This window comes from Mesoplodon densirostris, chromosome 11 (assembly GCF_025265405.1).
Source record: "Mesoplodon densirostris isolate mMesDen1 chromosome 11, mMesDen1 primary haplotype, whole genome shotgun sequence".
Lineage (NCBI taxonomy): Eukaryota > Metazoa > Chordata > Mammalia > Artiodactyla > Ziphiidae > Mesoplodon > Mesoplodon densirostris.
In genome coordinates this window covers 18,446,559-18,462,965 of record NC_082671.1, presented here as the reverse complement: position 1 = coordinate 18,462,965, position 16,407 = coordinate 18,446,559, and the positions used below count along the sequence as shown (strand labels likewise).

The following is a 16,407-nucleotide window of genomic DNA, read 5'->3' as shown; positions in this document are numbered from 1 at the left end:
GAGATACCAGAGACTATTATAATGCATAAAGACTCTTTAAGATGACTGTCAATAGCAATTATGTAGTATTTTGAAAATTTTTAATTACTTGAGCTTTCAGTTTATTCTATCAAAAGGCAACTGCTGCACGCATAATTATTTCGATTTTGAATAAATAGAATTTTATGTAAGTGCCACCTTTGTCACTAATTACTATATATGACACTGAGAAAAATCAATTAACCTTTCCAAATTTCGTTTTCCTTAGTTGTAAAATGGGGACTATAGATATGGTCTGTGCCTATTTAGGTTCTATTGGGTGAGACAAACAATTGAACAGGGGACCAATGGTATAAATGATTTTAAATCAGGGATATTCGTTCTGACCTGGCTTCCAACTCCGACTGACACAATATGCGTGAAGTTCTACAGTAGCCTCCTAAATAGTCTCTCTGCTTTCACATTTGCCCCTCCTGAGTTATTTTCCCGATCTGTAGTCACTGTGTCCCCTTAAAAATATGTCAGGGGGCTTCCCTGGTGGTGCAGTGGTTGAGAGTCCGCCTGCCGATGCAGGGGACATGGGTTCGTGCCCCGGTCCGGGAGGATCCCACATGCTGTGGACCGGCTAGGCCCGTGAACCATGGCCACTGAGCCTGCGCGTCCGGAGCCTGTGCTCCACAACGGGAGAGGCCACATCAGTGAGAGGCCCGCGTACCGCAAAAAAATAAAAGTCAGATTGTGCTATTCTGCTCAAAACTCTCCTCTGTCTTCACATCCTATTCTGAGGAGGTAAAGTCTTTGCAATGATCTGTGTCCTTACTACACGAGGTGTGGTCTGCAGACCAGCAGCATCAGCTGAATCTCAACCCTAACCCCAGAGCTACTGAATCAGAATCTACATTTTACCAAGAGCGTCCGGTGATTCCATTGTCCATCAGAGTTTGAGAAACAACCTTGACGTCTCCTCTGTACCCCCTCACACTTTCCCCTTGCTCATCCCTGCAGCAGACCACATGCCTGACTCCCTCCTCCTGCAGGAATATCCCATTCACTGTTCATTTAGCCTGGAATCTTCTTCCCCAGATTTCTGTATGGCTCTCTCCTCATCTCTTTCAGCCCTTCACAAAGGTCACCATCTCGCTGAGCCATCCCCTGAAAACCCTACTTTAAACTGCAGCGCTCTGCACACTCTTATGTGTCTCCCTGGGTTATTTTTTTCTGTAGCACTTAACATTTCTGGTATATCGCATTATTTCTCTGATTATTTATTATCTATCTCTTCCTAGTAAGATCCGTGAGAGCAGAGATTTTTGTCACTATTCTATCCCCGTTACCTAGAACAATGATCAATACATATTTATTAAATTCATGAGTTAGATGCGTAAAATAGATAGCTAGTGGGAAGCAGCCGCATAGCACAGGGAGATCAGCTCAGTGCTTTGTGACCACCTAGAGGGGTGGGATAGGGAGGGTGGGAGGGAGACGCAAGAGGGAGGAGATATGGGGATATATGTATATGTATAGCTGATTCACTTTATTATAAAGCAGAAACTAACACACCATTGTAAAGCAATTATACTCCAATAAAGATGTAGAAAAAAATTCATGAGTTAGATGAACTAACACACATAAGGCTGAACACAGTCTGTTGGGGGTAGTCCCTCAGTAATTGATATCTATAATTAATAGTATGTTTAGTTGCACATTGAGGGTATGTCTGCTAGGCAGACAGAGTACACTCCTCGTTGAGAGAACAAAAATTACATTTTGGACAAGTACCCAATTAGTGACTAATGCTGTGAAAGGTTGGAAAGAAGTTATTGTAGTAATCCTCAGTAGACAGCAAACTTCATGAAGGAAAGAACTGTGTTTGGGGGTTTTTTGGTTTTATTTCATTTTGTTTTTTCCCCATTACCTGGCACAGTACCAGGCAAATGGCAGACACTAAATAATAAATGAACAAATACATCTTTCAACATATACAAGGTGGTTGATAAGAATCTGTGTTTTTTTGGCACCCTTTGTCAACACTAGCCTGTCTGGCTTCTCTTAGCTGTACTTCTCCTTCTGGTTTTCTTGTATTAGTATGTTATATTTGTCATCAGCTTGAAGTAACACTATTGTTAATCTCAATGCAACACCTTTGAGACAAATCATTGCTGTCTCTGCTTAAAACCAGCTGGCTTAATTATCTGAGGAGGGTTGAAAACAATACACAATAAGACTGACACAGCTCCTAGTTATGTCAGGAAACTTGGTAAGCATTTTACCTGTTCCATTCCATTTAATATTTGCAACAACATTACAAGCTAAGTATTATTTTTATTACCTGTAATACCTATTTTAAGGTATTATGAACTGAGGCCTAGGAAGGTTAGATGACATGCCCAAGGTCATGTAGAAGAGCTACTGATGCACTGCAGAATGAATTACGTCAAGCGTCAAGGATTTATCTAGCCTCTGAAGCTACTTTCAAATTTTAATATTTTTAGTAGTGGAACTCTTTTTCCCCACTCTGAGCGAACTGTTGCATAGAATTTCAATGACTAGAACAGATAACACAGCTATGGATCAATCAGTAGTTAGGTGGATTGGAGACCCTTTTCCTCAGCCTTCTCCTTTGTCTTCTTCTTACCCACTGGCCACATATAACACCTTTGCATAACCTCAGTGATCTAAGGAAACTTCTGCCCTGTGGAAAGGAGGCCAGATAGGTGTCCAAAGAGAAGGCAGAAGTCTTAAAGCCACAGATCCCTCTTCATGTAAAGACAAAGGGGCCAGAGAAACCACCCAAATAGGTAGGAAAGATCCCACGCAGAGGATTCTGTGAACTATCTTTACAGATTGGACACAGAAGTCAAGATCAAATTATATTTATATAAGTGACCTGGGAATCCAAGAAAAAGTTTGGACCAGATCATTTCTAAGTCTCTCCAGATCTCAAATGTCATGGTATGATGGTCTAGAGTGGACAGTCATCAAAGAATTACTTGATATATAATTTCCTAAAACATTCTCTTGCTTTAAAACCTCTTGGTAGTCACTTGGCTCAGTAGACAATGGGCGACCACAGAGGAGAAGCAACATGTATATGTGTGAAGAAGTCCTAATGCTGGTTTTAAGAATCCAATTCTATAATTAGAAGACACCTAACCCCGAGAAGGTCACCAGACTCTCTAGGTCATGGTCCTTAGCTCTAAAATTAAAAAAAAGATAAAATATGCTCTCCTGCCTCGCAGGTTGTTGTAAAGGTGAAATGATATGACAAAATCTTTGGAAATACTGAAGTTGTATGCAAGAACTAACAAATTACTAACAAAAGTATCAACAGTAAACTTCAGGGTTAAAGAATACAAGCACCCCCACTTCCACTGAGAAAGTTCTATGAGATAATATTTGAACATCGTATAGTTATTTCAGTTGGTCATTAATCCCTAAGTCAATGATCTGCCAGTCAATTGTACCATGAACCAGCATACTGTCTGGAGCATTCATTTATTACCCCTTTGACACTCATTTGACATTTACCACATAATTTATTACTTTCTCTTTACTTATATATTTTGCCTCCACACCTAAGTTAAAGCATTTGAAGGAAGGCATAATAGTGAAAATTTCCCTTTAAATTTTGTTGACATAAATACATGGTAGTATATTGAAAAAAATTTTTTACAAATGATTAAATCATAAGTGAAATTGTTAGCCTTTTGAAATTTTGCCCAAAGTGGATGTAATAAAAATAAGATATAAATTATCATAGTTTAAGACAGGAGTTATTTTCTTAAATTTAAATAATTAATTGTAATCATCATGCAGTTGTTTGTTAAGGCAAGAAAAAGATGTTTGCTTTAGACTTACTGCTCCATGAAGAACTGAGGCATTGCAATGAGCAATGTTCCAACGCCCATGATTAGGCACCCTGCTCCAATTATTTTTGGCCTGTGAAGTTTGGCTCCAAAGTAGCTAACAAATGTTATAACTAAGAGATTTCCTTTGGGGAAAAGAATAAAATGTTCATAAGTTAGACAACTTAGAAAAAGACATCAGCATAACTAAATGACTATAACTAAATGCATGAATGTGTATAGCAGGTTTGGCAATGTTTTGTTTTGACTAAACCATCTCCCACCATCTTCCCCATCATTTTCTTTCCTTTAATCTGAGATGACTGTTGAACTTTCTTCAGATTCATTATTTCAATCATCTCATCCTTTTATCAAAATATTGATATTTTTAGAAACAACCCCTCTACCTTGTTTTCATCCACCTTAATTATTTGTCCATTTAAAGTGTTTTATCAGTAAATCAAATTGTAGAAGGCTTCCTTTAGTTGTTCTCTTAAATTTTCCTTGGTGATTTTGAAGTAAACTGTATTACTCTTTCATCATTTGTTCACATTTTCTATTAAAACTTCTATTGGTTTCCCATTTACTCTTGAAACATACATCATATAGTATTACTTTAGCTGATATTCCCAAAAGAAAAAACAAACACAACTGTACCTCACTTTAAATGAAATCAAATTAAGAAATGCATATTTATATACTTTTTATAAAAATATAAGATTCAAAATACAAATAAAAATTACTCCACATAACTTCAGAAATACATCAATTATATAAACTCAATGTATGCTCATGATACAAATTTTATAAAACAGAAAGTCTCCATAAATTATACCCATCTTTTTTTTTAAAAAAATAAAGAATACATTTTTTTGAAGGTGGGACTTAAGCCTTTCTAAAATATCTCTAGTGAAGGATGTGATAAATTACTTTTAGTTGATGATGGTGTTAACTGATTAAACATCCTTTAAGGAAGATTTTCTAATGCCTTGCTGTGCACAAAAATTACTGGAAAGGAGTGGTGGGGGAAATAGAAACGTTAAAAATGCAGAATCTTGACAGCTCTCAACAGTTTCTGATTTCATGGATGGGGGAGGGGGATGCAGGCCAAGAAATCTGCATTTTTAATACTAGTTCAAATGTGTTGACAAAGATGGTTCCTGGAACATGCTTTGATAAACGTTGCTTAGGGTCTTAGATTTCAAGGGGCTTTAAAGTTTTAGCTATTTGCATTTGGAATATTTAGTTTTTAAGGACTGTGGTGTTAGATAAAGTAAAACTTAGCAATTCTCCAGCAATTGATTGTGATGGCTGTTGGGTGGCCTTGCTTTGACGTTCTCAATGTTTTCAATTTTCCAGAAAGAGTAGTTTCCTTACATCTGTAAGCAATCATCTAATGTACTACTGTTTATTTAATTGCCAGCTTTAGTCAAGTGCAAAAAGAGCAGCAATTTTTATAGTCTTGAGGGCAATAACAATAGAGAAAAAAGCTTGCTCTAGGCTACAGTGGCTCCAGGCTTTATGGCTCCAGGAAGAATTAAGCTCTTTTGAATTTTCATATCAAAAGGACTTGAGTATGAAATTTCTCATTTGATATTTAAGTACTTAGTAGAAGAAATTTTCTACCATATTGATAATTATGTCTATTGTTTTGCTAATGTGTCACAGTAAATAAACCACACTAAAGTGAAAGTTGACTTTCAGTTTATAGGTAATGTGTCCCCACCACCACCACCATTATCTCCCTCCCCAACTCCCATACAACCAATATGTCACAATAAAGGACTCATGTTTACAGGCTGTTTCTGTGTTACATTAGTGGGTGTGCCAAACAGTACATAATACCATTTGAGCTTCTGTGATGTCTATAGAAGTTTTTGCTTCCTTTATTTAGTATCTTTTCTGAGTTCTCAGAAGATATACTTGGAAAAAAAAAAGTGATGTATAATCTTTAAAAAATCAAGTTGGATATCAATATTCTTTCACGTCTACTATCACTAACTTCTGAAAAAGACAACAGGTCCAGAGAGGTTTACAAATTCATTTTATCAAATTTTCAAGTACTAGATTTTCTCTCTTCCTCTTTTTCTCTCTCCACACCCACACACAGTACTTCAGATAACAGAAAAGAAAGCTACCCAACTCATGCTATAAGACCACTATACCCTTGCAATTCAAACTAGAGAGGGACAATAAAAGAAGAGACCAAATGCAGTTTATTCTAGGAGTGCAACGGTACCACCAAATAAGAAACAAATCTATTAATTAAAGCTCTATATTAAATAAGGAAAAATTCCATGGTTATCTTGAGAGATATAAAACATTTAATATAATTAACCATTCATAATAAGAAAAAATCTGAGCAAATTAACTTTTAAACTGTATCTATCAAAACTGCACAGCACAGATATTGTTTAATGGTGAAATTTTTAAAGTATTTTCATTAAGATACAAGAGAAGGATGCCCACTGTCACTACTTCTCTTGGACATAGTACTGAGCCAATGCAATAAGGCAAGAACAAGAAATAACAAATCTAATAATTAGAAAGGATGATATACAGTTGTCTTCTGTTTCAGACAACATGATTGTTCAGGAAAATATAGCATCGATAGACAATCGATTAAAATTAACATAAATTCAGCAAGACTGCTGTATATGTATAACATTAGATATTAATACTCTTCCAGTATTCCAGAAATCACTAAATAAGAAATGTAACAAAAATTCTTTTCACAATAGCAATGAAAACTTTAAGTATGTAGGAATAAATCTAACAAAAGATAAGTAGTATATTTATAGATTATAAATATAATACTGAAAGCTATATAAAAAAGGAATAACTGAATTGAGATATATACCATGTTCTTGGATGGAAAGACTCATAACATAAAATTTCAGTTATCTGATTTGATATATAAATTCTATGCAATTTCAGTCAAACCCAAATTGGATGTTTCAGGAAACTATTCCAAGTAGAGCCAAGAAAAAATTTGATGGAAAAGTTGGAAATTTTCCTACCTAGTAACAGAGCTAATTATAAAACTATTAATCAAGAAGACAGTCTTGTATTGAGTCAGGGATCAACAGACTTACAGAAAGATTTACACCTAAGTGATAAGTTAATATATGATAAAGAGGGTATTGAAAATAACTGGGTTAAGTATATATTGAATTAGTGCTGATTGGACAATTCATTATAATAATATAAAGAGATTGCTACCTGACTTTGTATTTTAAAAAATTGTATTTTAAGGATATGCCTTTTCTGGTCCAGGATGTAAGAAGCTAGAAGTATCCACTTCATCCTAAAACCAAGTAAAAAGTTGAAAAATCAACAACTCTTCTTAAATCTGTCAGAAAGATGGGGTCATAGGGCAAACCACTGTACCCAAAATTGGAGAGACCAGTAGGCAAATGCAGAGAATTGTGGCCAGCTGGGACAAAAATTCACAACAATAAATCTCTTTGGGAACAAGTGTTATGGTAAGAAAAACCTGAACTATAACTGACAGGAGGCTCAGCATCAGCAATTCTGAGAGATAAAAACTCCAGAGGGACCCAGTGATTGAGGGCACACACTCTTTTGTGAGTTTTAGTTCAGGAGCTCAATTAGATTCTCACAGTGAATATTGGAGAATAAAACTTTTGTGCTTGCAGCATGGGGAGGGGAAAGGGAACTGTTTTGAAATACACCAGAGCACTCTGTTTTTCTTAAGAAAGTCTGCTTTTAGGGGAAACTAGTAACCAGAGTCTAACCTGCTGGGGCATTATCAGAGCCCAACTGACGGGGCATTATCAGAGCCCAACTGACCTGGGGGAAGGGAAATACCCAACTTCAGCTGTTCTAGCTATCCTGTCCCATCAATGAGGGATAGGGGGACTGAGAAGCACATCTGAAGTTCACAGTCCAGAGGCATAGGCTCACTAAGAGCCTGAGACACATAGGACTATAGAATACTTCCTCTCCCTCACACAATACCATCATATTACTAAAGGCCTATTTATAGCAGCTCCTTTTACCCAATACTTCATTTCTGGCTATGAAGGAAAAAATTATAAGACATACTGAAAGTAAAAAGAAAAACTTTTTGAAGAGACAGCAAGAATCAGAACCAGACATGGCAGAGATTTTGGAGTTGTCTGACTAGAAATTTAAGAAAACTATGATTAAGATGCTAGGAGCTCTAATGGAAAAACTAAAGAGCATGCAAGAACAAATGGGCAATGTAGATCAGAGAGACAGAAATTCTGAGAAAGATCACACAAAAAAAATTGCTAGAGAACAAAAACATGGTTACAGAAATAAAGAATGCCTTTGATAGGCTTGTTGGTAGACTGGACACAGTTGAGGAAAGAATCTCTGAGCTTGAGGGTATATCAGTAGAAAACACCAAAACTTAAAAGCAAAGAAAAAGAGACTGGAAAAAAAAACAAAACCAGAATATCCAAGGACGTGGAACTATAAAAGGTGTAACATACAAGTAATGGGAATTCCAGAAAGAGAAGCAAGAGTCAAAGGAATAGAAGAAATATTTAAAATAATGATGACTGAGAATTTCTACCAAATTAATATCACACACCAAACCACAGATCCAGGAAGCTAAGAGAACAATGAGCAGGATAAATGCCAAAAAATCTAAACTAGACATATCATTTTCAAACTACAGAAAATCAAATATAAGAGATAATTTATTAAAAAAAAGGAAACTCACCTTAGTTATAGAGGAGGAAAATAAGAATTACAGCTTATTTCTCTTCAGAAGCCATGCAAACAAGAAAAGAGTGTAGAAAAAAATTTTGAAGTGTTGAGAGAAAAAAAACCCACCAACCTAAAGTTCTGTACCCTGTGAAGTTATCCTTCAAAAGCAAAGAAGAAATACTTTCTCAGACAGACAAATATTGAGGAAATGTGTTTCCAGTAGACCTGCCTTTCATGAAATGTTAAAAGAAGCTCTTCAGAGAAAAAAATAATAATAAAATTCAGAAACTCAGATCCACATAAAGAAAGGATGAGCATCAGAGAAGAAATAAGTGACGGTAAATTTAAAACTTATTTTTCTTATTCTTAATTGACCTAGCAGATAACAGTTCAAAATAATAATATCAAAAATGTGTTCAATGATGTATTCTTATGTATGCATGTTTGCTTATGTATAAGTGAAATAAAATGAATAATAACAGTGATACAAAGGATGGGAGGGAGGAATTCAAATTGAAAGACACAATCTGCCAACACTCACATAGGGAGATACAGGTAATCTGAATATACATATATCTATTAAAGAAATTGAACCAATAATTAATATCCTTCCAAAACAGAAAGTACCAGGTCCAGGTAGATTCACTGGTGAATTTTTCCAAACAGTTAATGAAGAAATTATACTAATTCTCTACAATCTCTTTCAGAAGATAGAGAGGGAACACTTCCTAATTCTACAAGTGCAACATTACCCTAATACAAAAACCAGAAAAGGCATTACAAGAAAAGAAAACAACAAACTAATATCTCTCCTGAACATAGGTGCAAAAATCCTCAACAATATATTAGCAAATCAAATCCAACAATATGTAGAAATAATTGTACATTAAGACCAAGCAGGATTTATCCCAGGTATGCAGGGCTGGTTCAGCATTAGAAAATCAATTAATGTAATCCATCATATCAACAGGCTAAAGAAGAAAAATCACATGATCATATCAATATATGCAGAAAAAGCATTTGACAAAACTTTACAACCAATCATGATAAAAAAAGAAAAAAACTACATAAACTTGGAAGAGAGAGGAATGTCCTCAATTTGATTAAAAAAAAAAACTACCAAAAACTACAGCTAATATCATACTTAATGGTAAGAAATTCAAAGCTTTTCCACTAAGATCAGGCACAAGGCAAGGCTATCTCCTCTCACCATTGCTTTTCAATATTGTATGGGTAGTCCTACTTAATGCAATAGGACAAGAGAAGGAAACAAAGGTATACAGATTGGGAAGGAAGAAATAAAACTAGCTTTTTTCCCACAAGACATGATCATTTTTGTAGAAAATCTGAAAGAATTAACAAAAGAACTCCTGGAACTAATACATGATTATAGCAGGGTTGCAAGATACAGGGTTAATACACAGAAGTCAATCATTTTCCTATATGTCAACAGTGAAAAACAGGAATTTAAAAACATGATACCATTTACATTAGCACCCCCTAAAATGAAATAAGTATAAATTTAACAAAATATGTACAAGATCTATATGAAGAGAAATATAAAACTCTGACTAAAGAAATCAAATAACTCAATAAATGGAGAGATATCCTATGGTCATGGATAGGAAGACTCAGTATTGTCAAGATGTCATTTCTTTCCTACTTGATCTATGCATTCAATGCAATCTTAATCAAAATCACAGCAAGTTATTTGTGGATAGTGACAAACTGATTCTAAAGTTCTTATGGACAAATAAAATACCCAGAAGAGCCAACAAGATATTACAGAAAAACAAAGTTGGAAGACTGACACTACCCAATTTCAGGACATACTCTAAAGCCAGTAATCAAGACAGTGTGACACTGGTGAAAGAATGGATAAATAGATACATGGAACAGAATAGATAGCCCAGAAACAGACTACATAAATACAGTTAACTGGTCTTTGAGAAAGGAATAAAGGCAATACGATAGAGCAAAGTTAGTCTCTTTAATATATAGTGCTGGAAGAACTTGACATCCACATGTAAAGAGAAAAAAAAAAACTGAATCTAGACACAGACTTTACAGTCTTCACAAAAATAAACTCAAAATGGATCACAGACTTAAATGTAAAATGCAAAACTATAAAACATCTAGAAGATAACATAAGAAAAAACCTAGAAGACCGTGGGTTTGGTGATGACTTTTTAGATGCAACACCAAAAGCCCAATCCATGAAAGAAAAAATTGATAAGCTGGACTTTATTAAAATTAAAAATTTCTGCTTTATGAAAGATGATGTTGAGAGACTTAAAAGACAAACCACATATCAAGAGAAAATATTTGCAAAAGCCATATCAGATAAAGGACTGTTATCCAAAATACACAAAGAACTCTTAAAACCCAACAATAAGAATACAAACAACCTGTTTAAAACATGGACCAAATACCTCGATGGACAGTTCAACAAAGGAGATACACAGATGGCAAATAAACACACAAAAAGATGTTCAGCATCGTATGTCATCAGGAAACTGCAAATTAAGAAACAATGAAACACTACTACATATCTATTAGAATGGCCAAAATCCAAAACATTAATGCTGCTGAGGGTGTGGAGCAACAAGAACTCTCATTTATTGTTGAACTCTCAATCCAAATGGTACAGCCACTTTGGAAGACAATTTGGTGGTATCTTACAAAACTAAGCATATTCTTCCCATAAGACCCAGCAACTATGCTCCTTGGTATTTACCCAAAAGAGTTGAAAATTTATGTCCCCACAAAAATCTGCACACACAGATGTTTATAGTAGCTTTCTTTATAATTGCCAAAACTTGGAAGCAATCAAGAAGTTCTTCACTAGATGAATAGATAAATAAACTAAGGTCCATTCAGAAATAGATTATTATCCAGTGCTAAAAAGAAATGAGTTATCCAGTCATGAAAAGACATGGAAGAACCTTAAATGCTTATTGCCATGTGAAAGAAGCCAATCTGAAAAGGCTACATACTGTATGATTCCAACTATATAACATTCTGAAACAGGCAAAACTACAGAGACAGTAAAAAGATCAGTCGTTACCAAGGGGTAGGGGGTAGGGATGGATAAATAGGCAGAGCACAGAGGATTTTTAGGGCATTAAAAGTGCTCTGTATGATACTATATTAGTGGATACATGTCATTATACATTTGTTCAATCCCACAGAGTATACAACACCAAGAGTGAGCCTTAACATCAACTCTGGACTGTGGATGATAATGAGGTATCACAGTAGGTCATCAACTATAATTAATGTACCACTGTGGTGAGGGATGTTGATAATGGGGGAGGCCATACATGTGTGGGGACAGGGGGTTTATGGGAAATCTTTGTATCTTCTGCTCACTTTTGCTGTGAACCCCAAACTGCCTTAAAAAACAAAGTGTATCTAAAAACCTCTATGTCAAGTTGACTAAATACTAAAATGTAAAAAGCACAAGTTTTAAATATTTAGAAGAAAATACACGGAAAAATATTTGAAACAAAGAATTAATATCTGCAAATATTAGTATGTCTTGATAAGAAGACATTTTATTTTCTTGGAAACTCTGTCATTTTTGGAGAAAGAGTCCTTGTTACAAGAAAATAATTTACTTGGGAAGAAATTGAGTATCCAGTAGGCAGATGTTAGATGATAATGCCAATTGATGTCAAAGGATAAATGAAATTGTTCTGCAAAAAAATAGAAGAATTTAAAGCTAGAGACAGAGGGTGGGAATGGGTCCAGAACTCTGGAAGGAAGGAATGTAAAGAGAGGCAAAAGGAGTAAATTTAAATTATGGTCAGGAAACCCACTTTTCTGGAAAACTAGGGATTGCAAATAACTAGAGCAAACCTGTGATGTTTGGGATAAAGTTTTGCAATGGAAGTCAGAGGACTTTTACTGCATCTAATCCAATAAACAATTTCTATCCTTAGAATAGTCTGGAAGAATTAATATGAATTTAGACTCAGGGCCCTTTTTTACTTCCTGTGCAACATTAGCACTCTCTATTAAATATAGATCCTCTCAAGTTTTGCATTGGGGTCTGGGAATCTAAGAAAACTTTGGACCAGATTCTTCCCAAGTCTCTTCAGCTACAAAATGTTTTTATACTATAATCTAGAGTGAGCAATAATCAATGAATCACTTCATATGTAATTTTCTATCTGCTCATTGCTTCTTTCTGTAAGTCTGATTTATTCTTTTGATCTACACCCAGCTTCCTCTTCATACTTGTTTCTTCTCCTGATGCAGTGTTACCCTTACCTTGACTCTCCATGGACTTTCATTCCATTTAGGGTTGTAGGCAGGGCAGTCATCAAGGAATAAATCAACTCTCCAGGCCTCTCCAATTAGCTTACACAAGGTAGTGATATGATCAGGTGTTTTAGAGACTTGTTACACAAAGTGCAGCCCGTTGATTAATAGCATCAACATCGTATTGGAGCTTGTTAGATATGCAGGATCTTACTTCCCTTCCTACAGAATCAGTCTATGCATTTTAACATGCATTTTAACACAGTTGTCCAGTCATTTGCATGAACATTAATGTTTGACTAACACTGAACCAAGAAATCTTTTTCTGGTAGGGTGATGAAAGATGGATTTGTTAAGTAAAAGCCTGAAGATAAAAGGTTGCCTATTCACTCTTTTAATTCTTTCTCTGATATTTAAGGTAAGAACTGATATATACAGTATGAACTTGTAGGATCAGGCCACCCAAGATGGCTCTCCTTTTGCTCTATGTACATTCCCTGCTCAACCAGTGCCTGCTTCATCTACACCCTACTTACACTACCAACCTTCTTGTATATTTGCCCCTTCAGCTAGTGATTGTTCTAATTTTAGATCAGAACGTCTCCACTAGGATAGCTTGTCAAAGCGGCAGTGAGGGGGCGTGCCACCTACTGGTTTCCCTGGTAACCAATGAGCCAACCTGAAGTCAATTCCCCCTATAACTGGTAATCTCCCCCTCCTCCCTTGGAGCGAAGACTGCCGCCATGTCCTGCCTGCAATCAGCCGTACACGGTGACTTGTTGCTCCAGGACCTTGCTTCAGACGTGTAAGTTCCCCCTATCCGTTAAACCACTGATGTTTCTGTCGCTAACTCTGGGTTCTTTCTTCGGTCTTGAATCTGGACAAGCACAGGGCTTGCTGGCCTGCGGGTGCAGCCCAACAGACCTAAAAAAGTAATTGTTGAAGAGTTGAAATATATTCCTTCACTCTTCTGAAGGTTTAAGTGAAGCTGAACCTGGAGCCATTAGAGATTTTACTATAGCATATATTTGAGTCTCAACAAGCAGAAAGGACCACAGAGACTATTAATTTTGTTTACTTCAAGAAGGAATCAAAGCCCCTTCGTTTATCAACTCAGGAAGCTAAGTGGGATTACACTCTTTAAAGTACTTCCAAAACAGTGACTAAAATCAGTTGGTCTTTTCAAGTTCAAAGTGTACAGTCAATGGCTAACCAAAGAACCCGGAGAGTAGAATTTTTATTGCCTGCTTTGCTCTAGTGTTCTTGTTAATAGAATCCCTTTATCTTCTTTCTAGGTCACTGGGCAGAAAAACTCCTTTTATAGTTTAACTTCTTCTTAAATCATTACAAGATATTTTTCTAGAGCTTCTTTGGATTCTTCCAAATTTTGAATCACAGGGCTTCCAGGATATAAAACTCTTCTGTAAGGACATTTCCCACATACTTTTAACTCAAAATACCAGCAGCATCTCAGTCTCCCTCCTAGAAAAGTTTCACTCTGATTGAAAACTTGTGTGAGTCATATAATAGTGAACACCTGGGGCAGGAAGTTAATTGCTGTTTTGCTTGGAGAGAAAAAATTGCCTGTACTGTAGCACAAGGCCATGGCAAATTCTGTCCAAATAAGATTTTACAGATAGAGTCTGATATTAGCAGACAGCAAAATGCAGTGAGGATGTCATTTAGTCATGCCTAGAAACCCTGTACTTAAAAGTAAAGTCACGCATCTGTAATACCTACCAATTTCAAAACTACCGTCAATAACTCCCACCAGTGAAGAAGGGATATCAAACCTTCTCTCTATCTGAGTGATGGTGCTCTTCAGGTAGCCTTCTGCCAGTGCTTTGGCAAAGTAAACAAAAGACAGGGCACCCAAGAACACCTGAAAAATATGACAGGTCACACTTAGTCTAACTCCAGCCTGACATATGACTGGAAATTTACTAAACAGACAAAAAACACAAACCACAAACCAGGTAACAAGCCTGTTACCATTGAAGATTTCATTCAAGCAAAGTAATAGGCTTCTTCCCACCTCAAGCTCATGTAGAGTTCTAAAAATTCAAATAGATTTTCATTCATAATGTATGTTGAATTCCTTTTTTTCCCCCTCTCCCTCAAAGGGCATTCAAAGGTGTCTTCGCTTTGAAAAGAAGATTCATTGCATGGGGAAGCAGAGAGAGGAAGGAGCCATTGAAAGGTAAGAAAATAAAACAAAAACCATCAGCCAAATACTTAACATCTTATCACAAGTCTAATAATCATTATTGTGTATTTCACAGCAATGGTTAATGTTCTAGCAGGGAACATAACAGACTGAAAAAGTAGAACTACTATTCTTTGTGTTTAAGTTCATATTCAAGTTAAATTCATATTCAAATTCTTATTCAATGAAAAAAATATATTTTTTTTGATATCTGGCTTGTGTGGTTTGCTAGACCTGGGTCTGTGATGGAGTATCCATAAGGCAGATTATATGAAAAAAAAACACATATGTATTTGTTGAGTGAATATTTGATGCAAGGAAAACATAGGAACTTGGAGTCACGTTGAGCACCATTTAAAAGGGAATCCTGTCCCTTACTGTGTGGCCAGGAAAGTCAAATTTTTCATTTATAGAATGGGGATAATATGGATGTTTCATAGATTAAATGTTACAACTGTGCATAGCATAACATCTGGTACATGGTAGATATTTAATAAATATCATTACCTCTCTCCTTTCTGTTTTGGAGAGGCATTCAAGTGAGCCAGGAAAGTAATATTTAGTAATTTAACCTACATAGTCAGGCAAAGATTGCTTTCACTGCCCAGCAAAGTGTGGTTTTCATCAATTGCATCTAAGATCACTTCTTAAAGTGGAAAAAATTTCTCACTTCTAGCTATAGTGTATAGAAAGTAACTGGATCAAGAACTGAGAGCATGGATTCCACCAAATTCTCTGATCTCTTTAGGTAACCACTTATGGTTGTTTATCATTTAATTGTTTGTTACCTTTAGTTCACCACAGCAGGGTTGTTTCTCCTCTGAGGAGGGATATTCTGTTTTAAAGGAAGGCCTCCCAACAGGTTGCATTGAATTTTTGCTGAATAACTGGATATTTTCTTTGGATGAAGTATCCATTATGAAAACATTCCTTGACTCTGATCTGTCAAAGTTGATTTTTAAAGTAAAAAAAAAAAAATTAATTCAAACCCATGCAGTTGATTAGATAATGTTTTTATTTCACAATAGATCACAATTCTGTAGACATAACTTGATGTGAAGTTCCCTCATTTTACCACAGTAAGTTGGCAAAGTTTTTCAATTAAAATCGACCAGGATATCTGATTAAGCAATCCTGATCTTGGGACTCTGTAGCCAGCATTCTTTCTCAATCCCTCCAGTTTAAGCCTCATTATAGCAAAGCATAAATTTAAATGTTGCCTTTGGAATAAATAACGAGGAAGAATTTTGCTAACTTTGTGGGCTTGCCAGCTTAAACTAGAAGCAAGCAGGAAAGGAAGAAGAGGAATTCAGCCATTTGAATATTGATTCATTAGAATTGTCTTTAAAGCCTTTAAATCTATTATCTTAGCAGAATGAATAGAAAAGATTGATGCCCCTGGTAGATGCC

The 16,407-nt window shown here is 35.8% G+C and overlaps 1 protein-coding gene across 3 annotated transcripts in view; it reads right to left on the bottom strand.

Moving 5' to 3' along the window:
* Nucleotides 1-15,914, bottom strand: part of SLCO1C1 (solute carrier organic anion transporter family member 1C1) — a 46,559-nt gene extending 30,645 nt beyond the window's left edge. For all 3 annotated transcript variants that reach the window (XM_060112710.1, XM_060112711.1, XM_060112709.1), the window contains exons 1-3: nucleotides 15,786-15,914; nucleotides 14,532-14,673; nucleotides 3,838-3,970 (exon numbers count right to left, since the gene is read on the bottom strand). In XM_060112710.1, the coding sequence (XP_059968693.1) occupies nucleotides 3,838-3,970; nucleotides 14,532-14,673; nucleotides 15,786-15,914 (404 nt within the window). The remainder of the gene's footprint in view (nucleotides 1-3,837; nucleotides 3,971-14,531; nucleotides 14,674-15,785) is intronic.
* Between the last annotated feature and the right edge of the window lie 493 nt (nucleotides 15,915-16,407).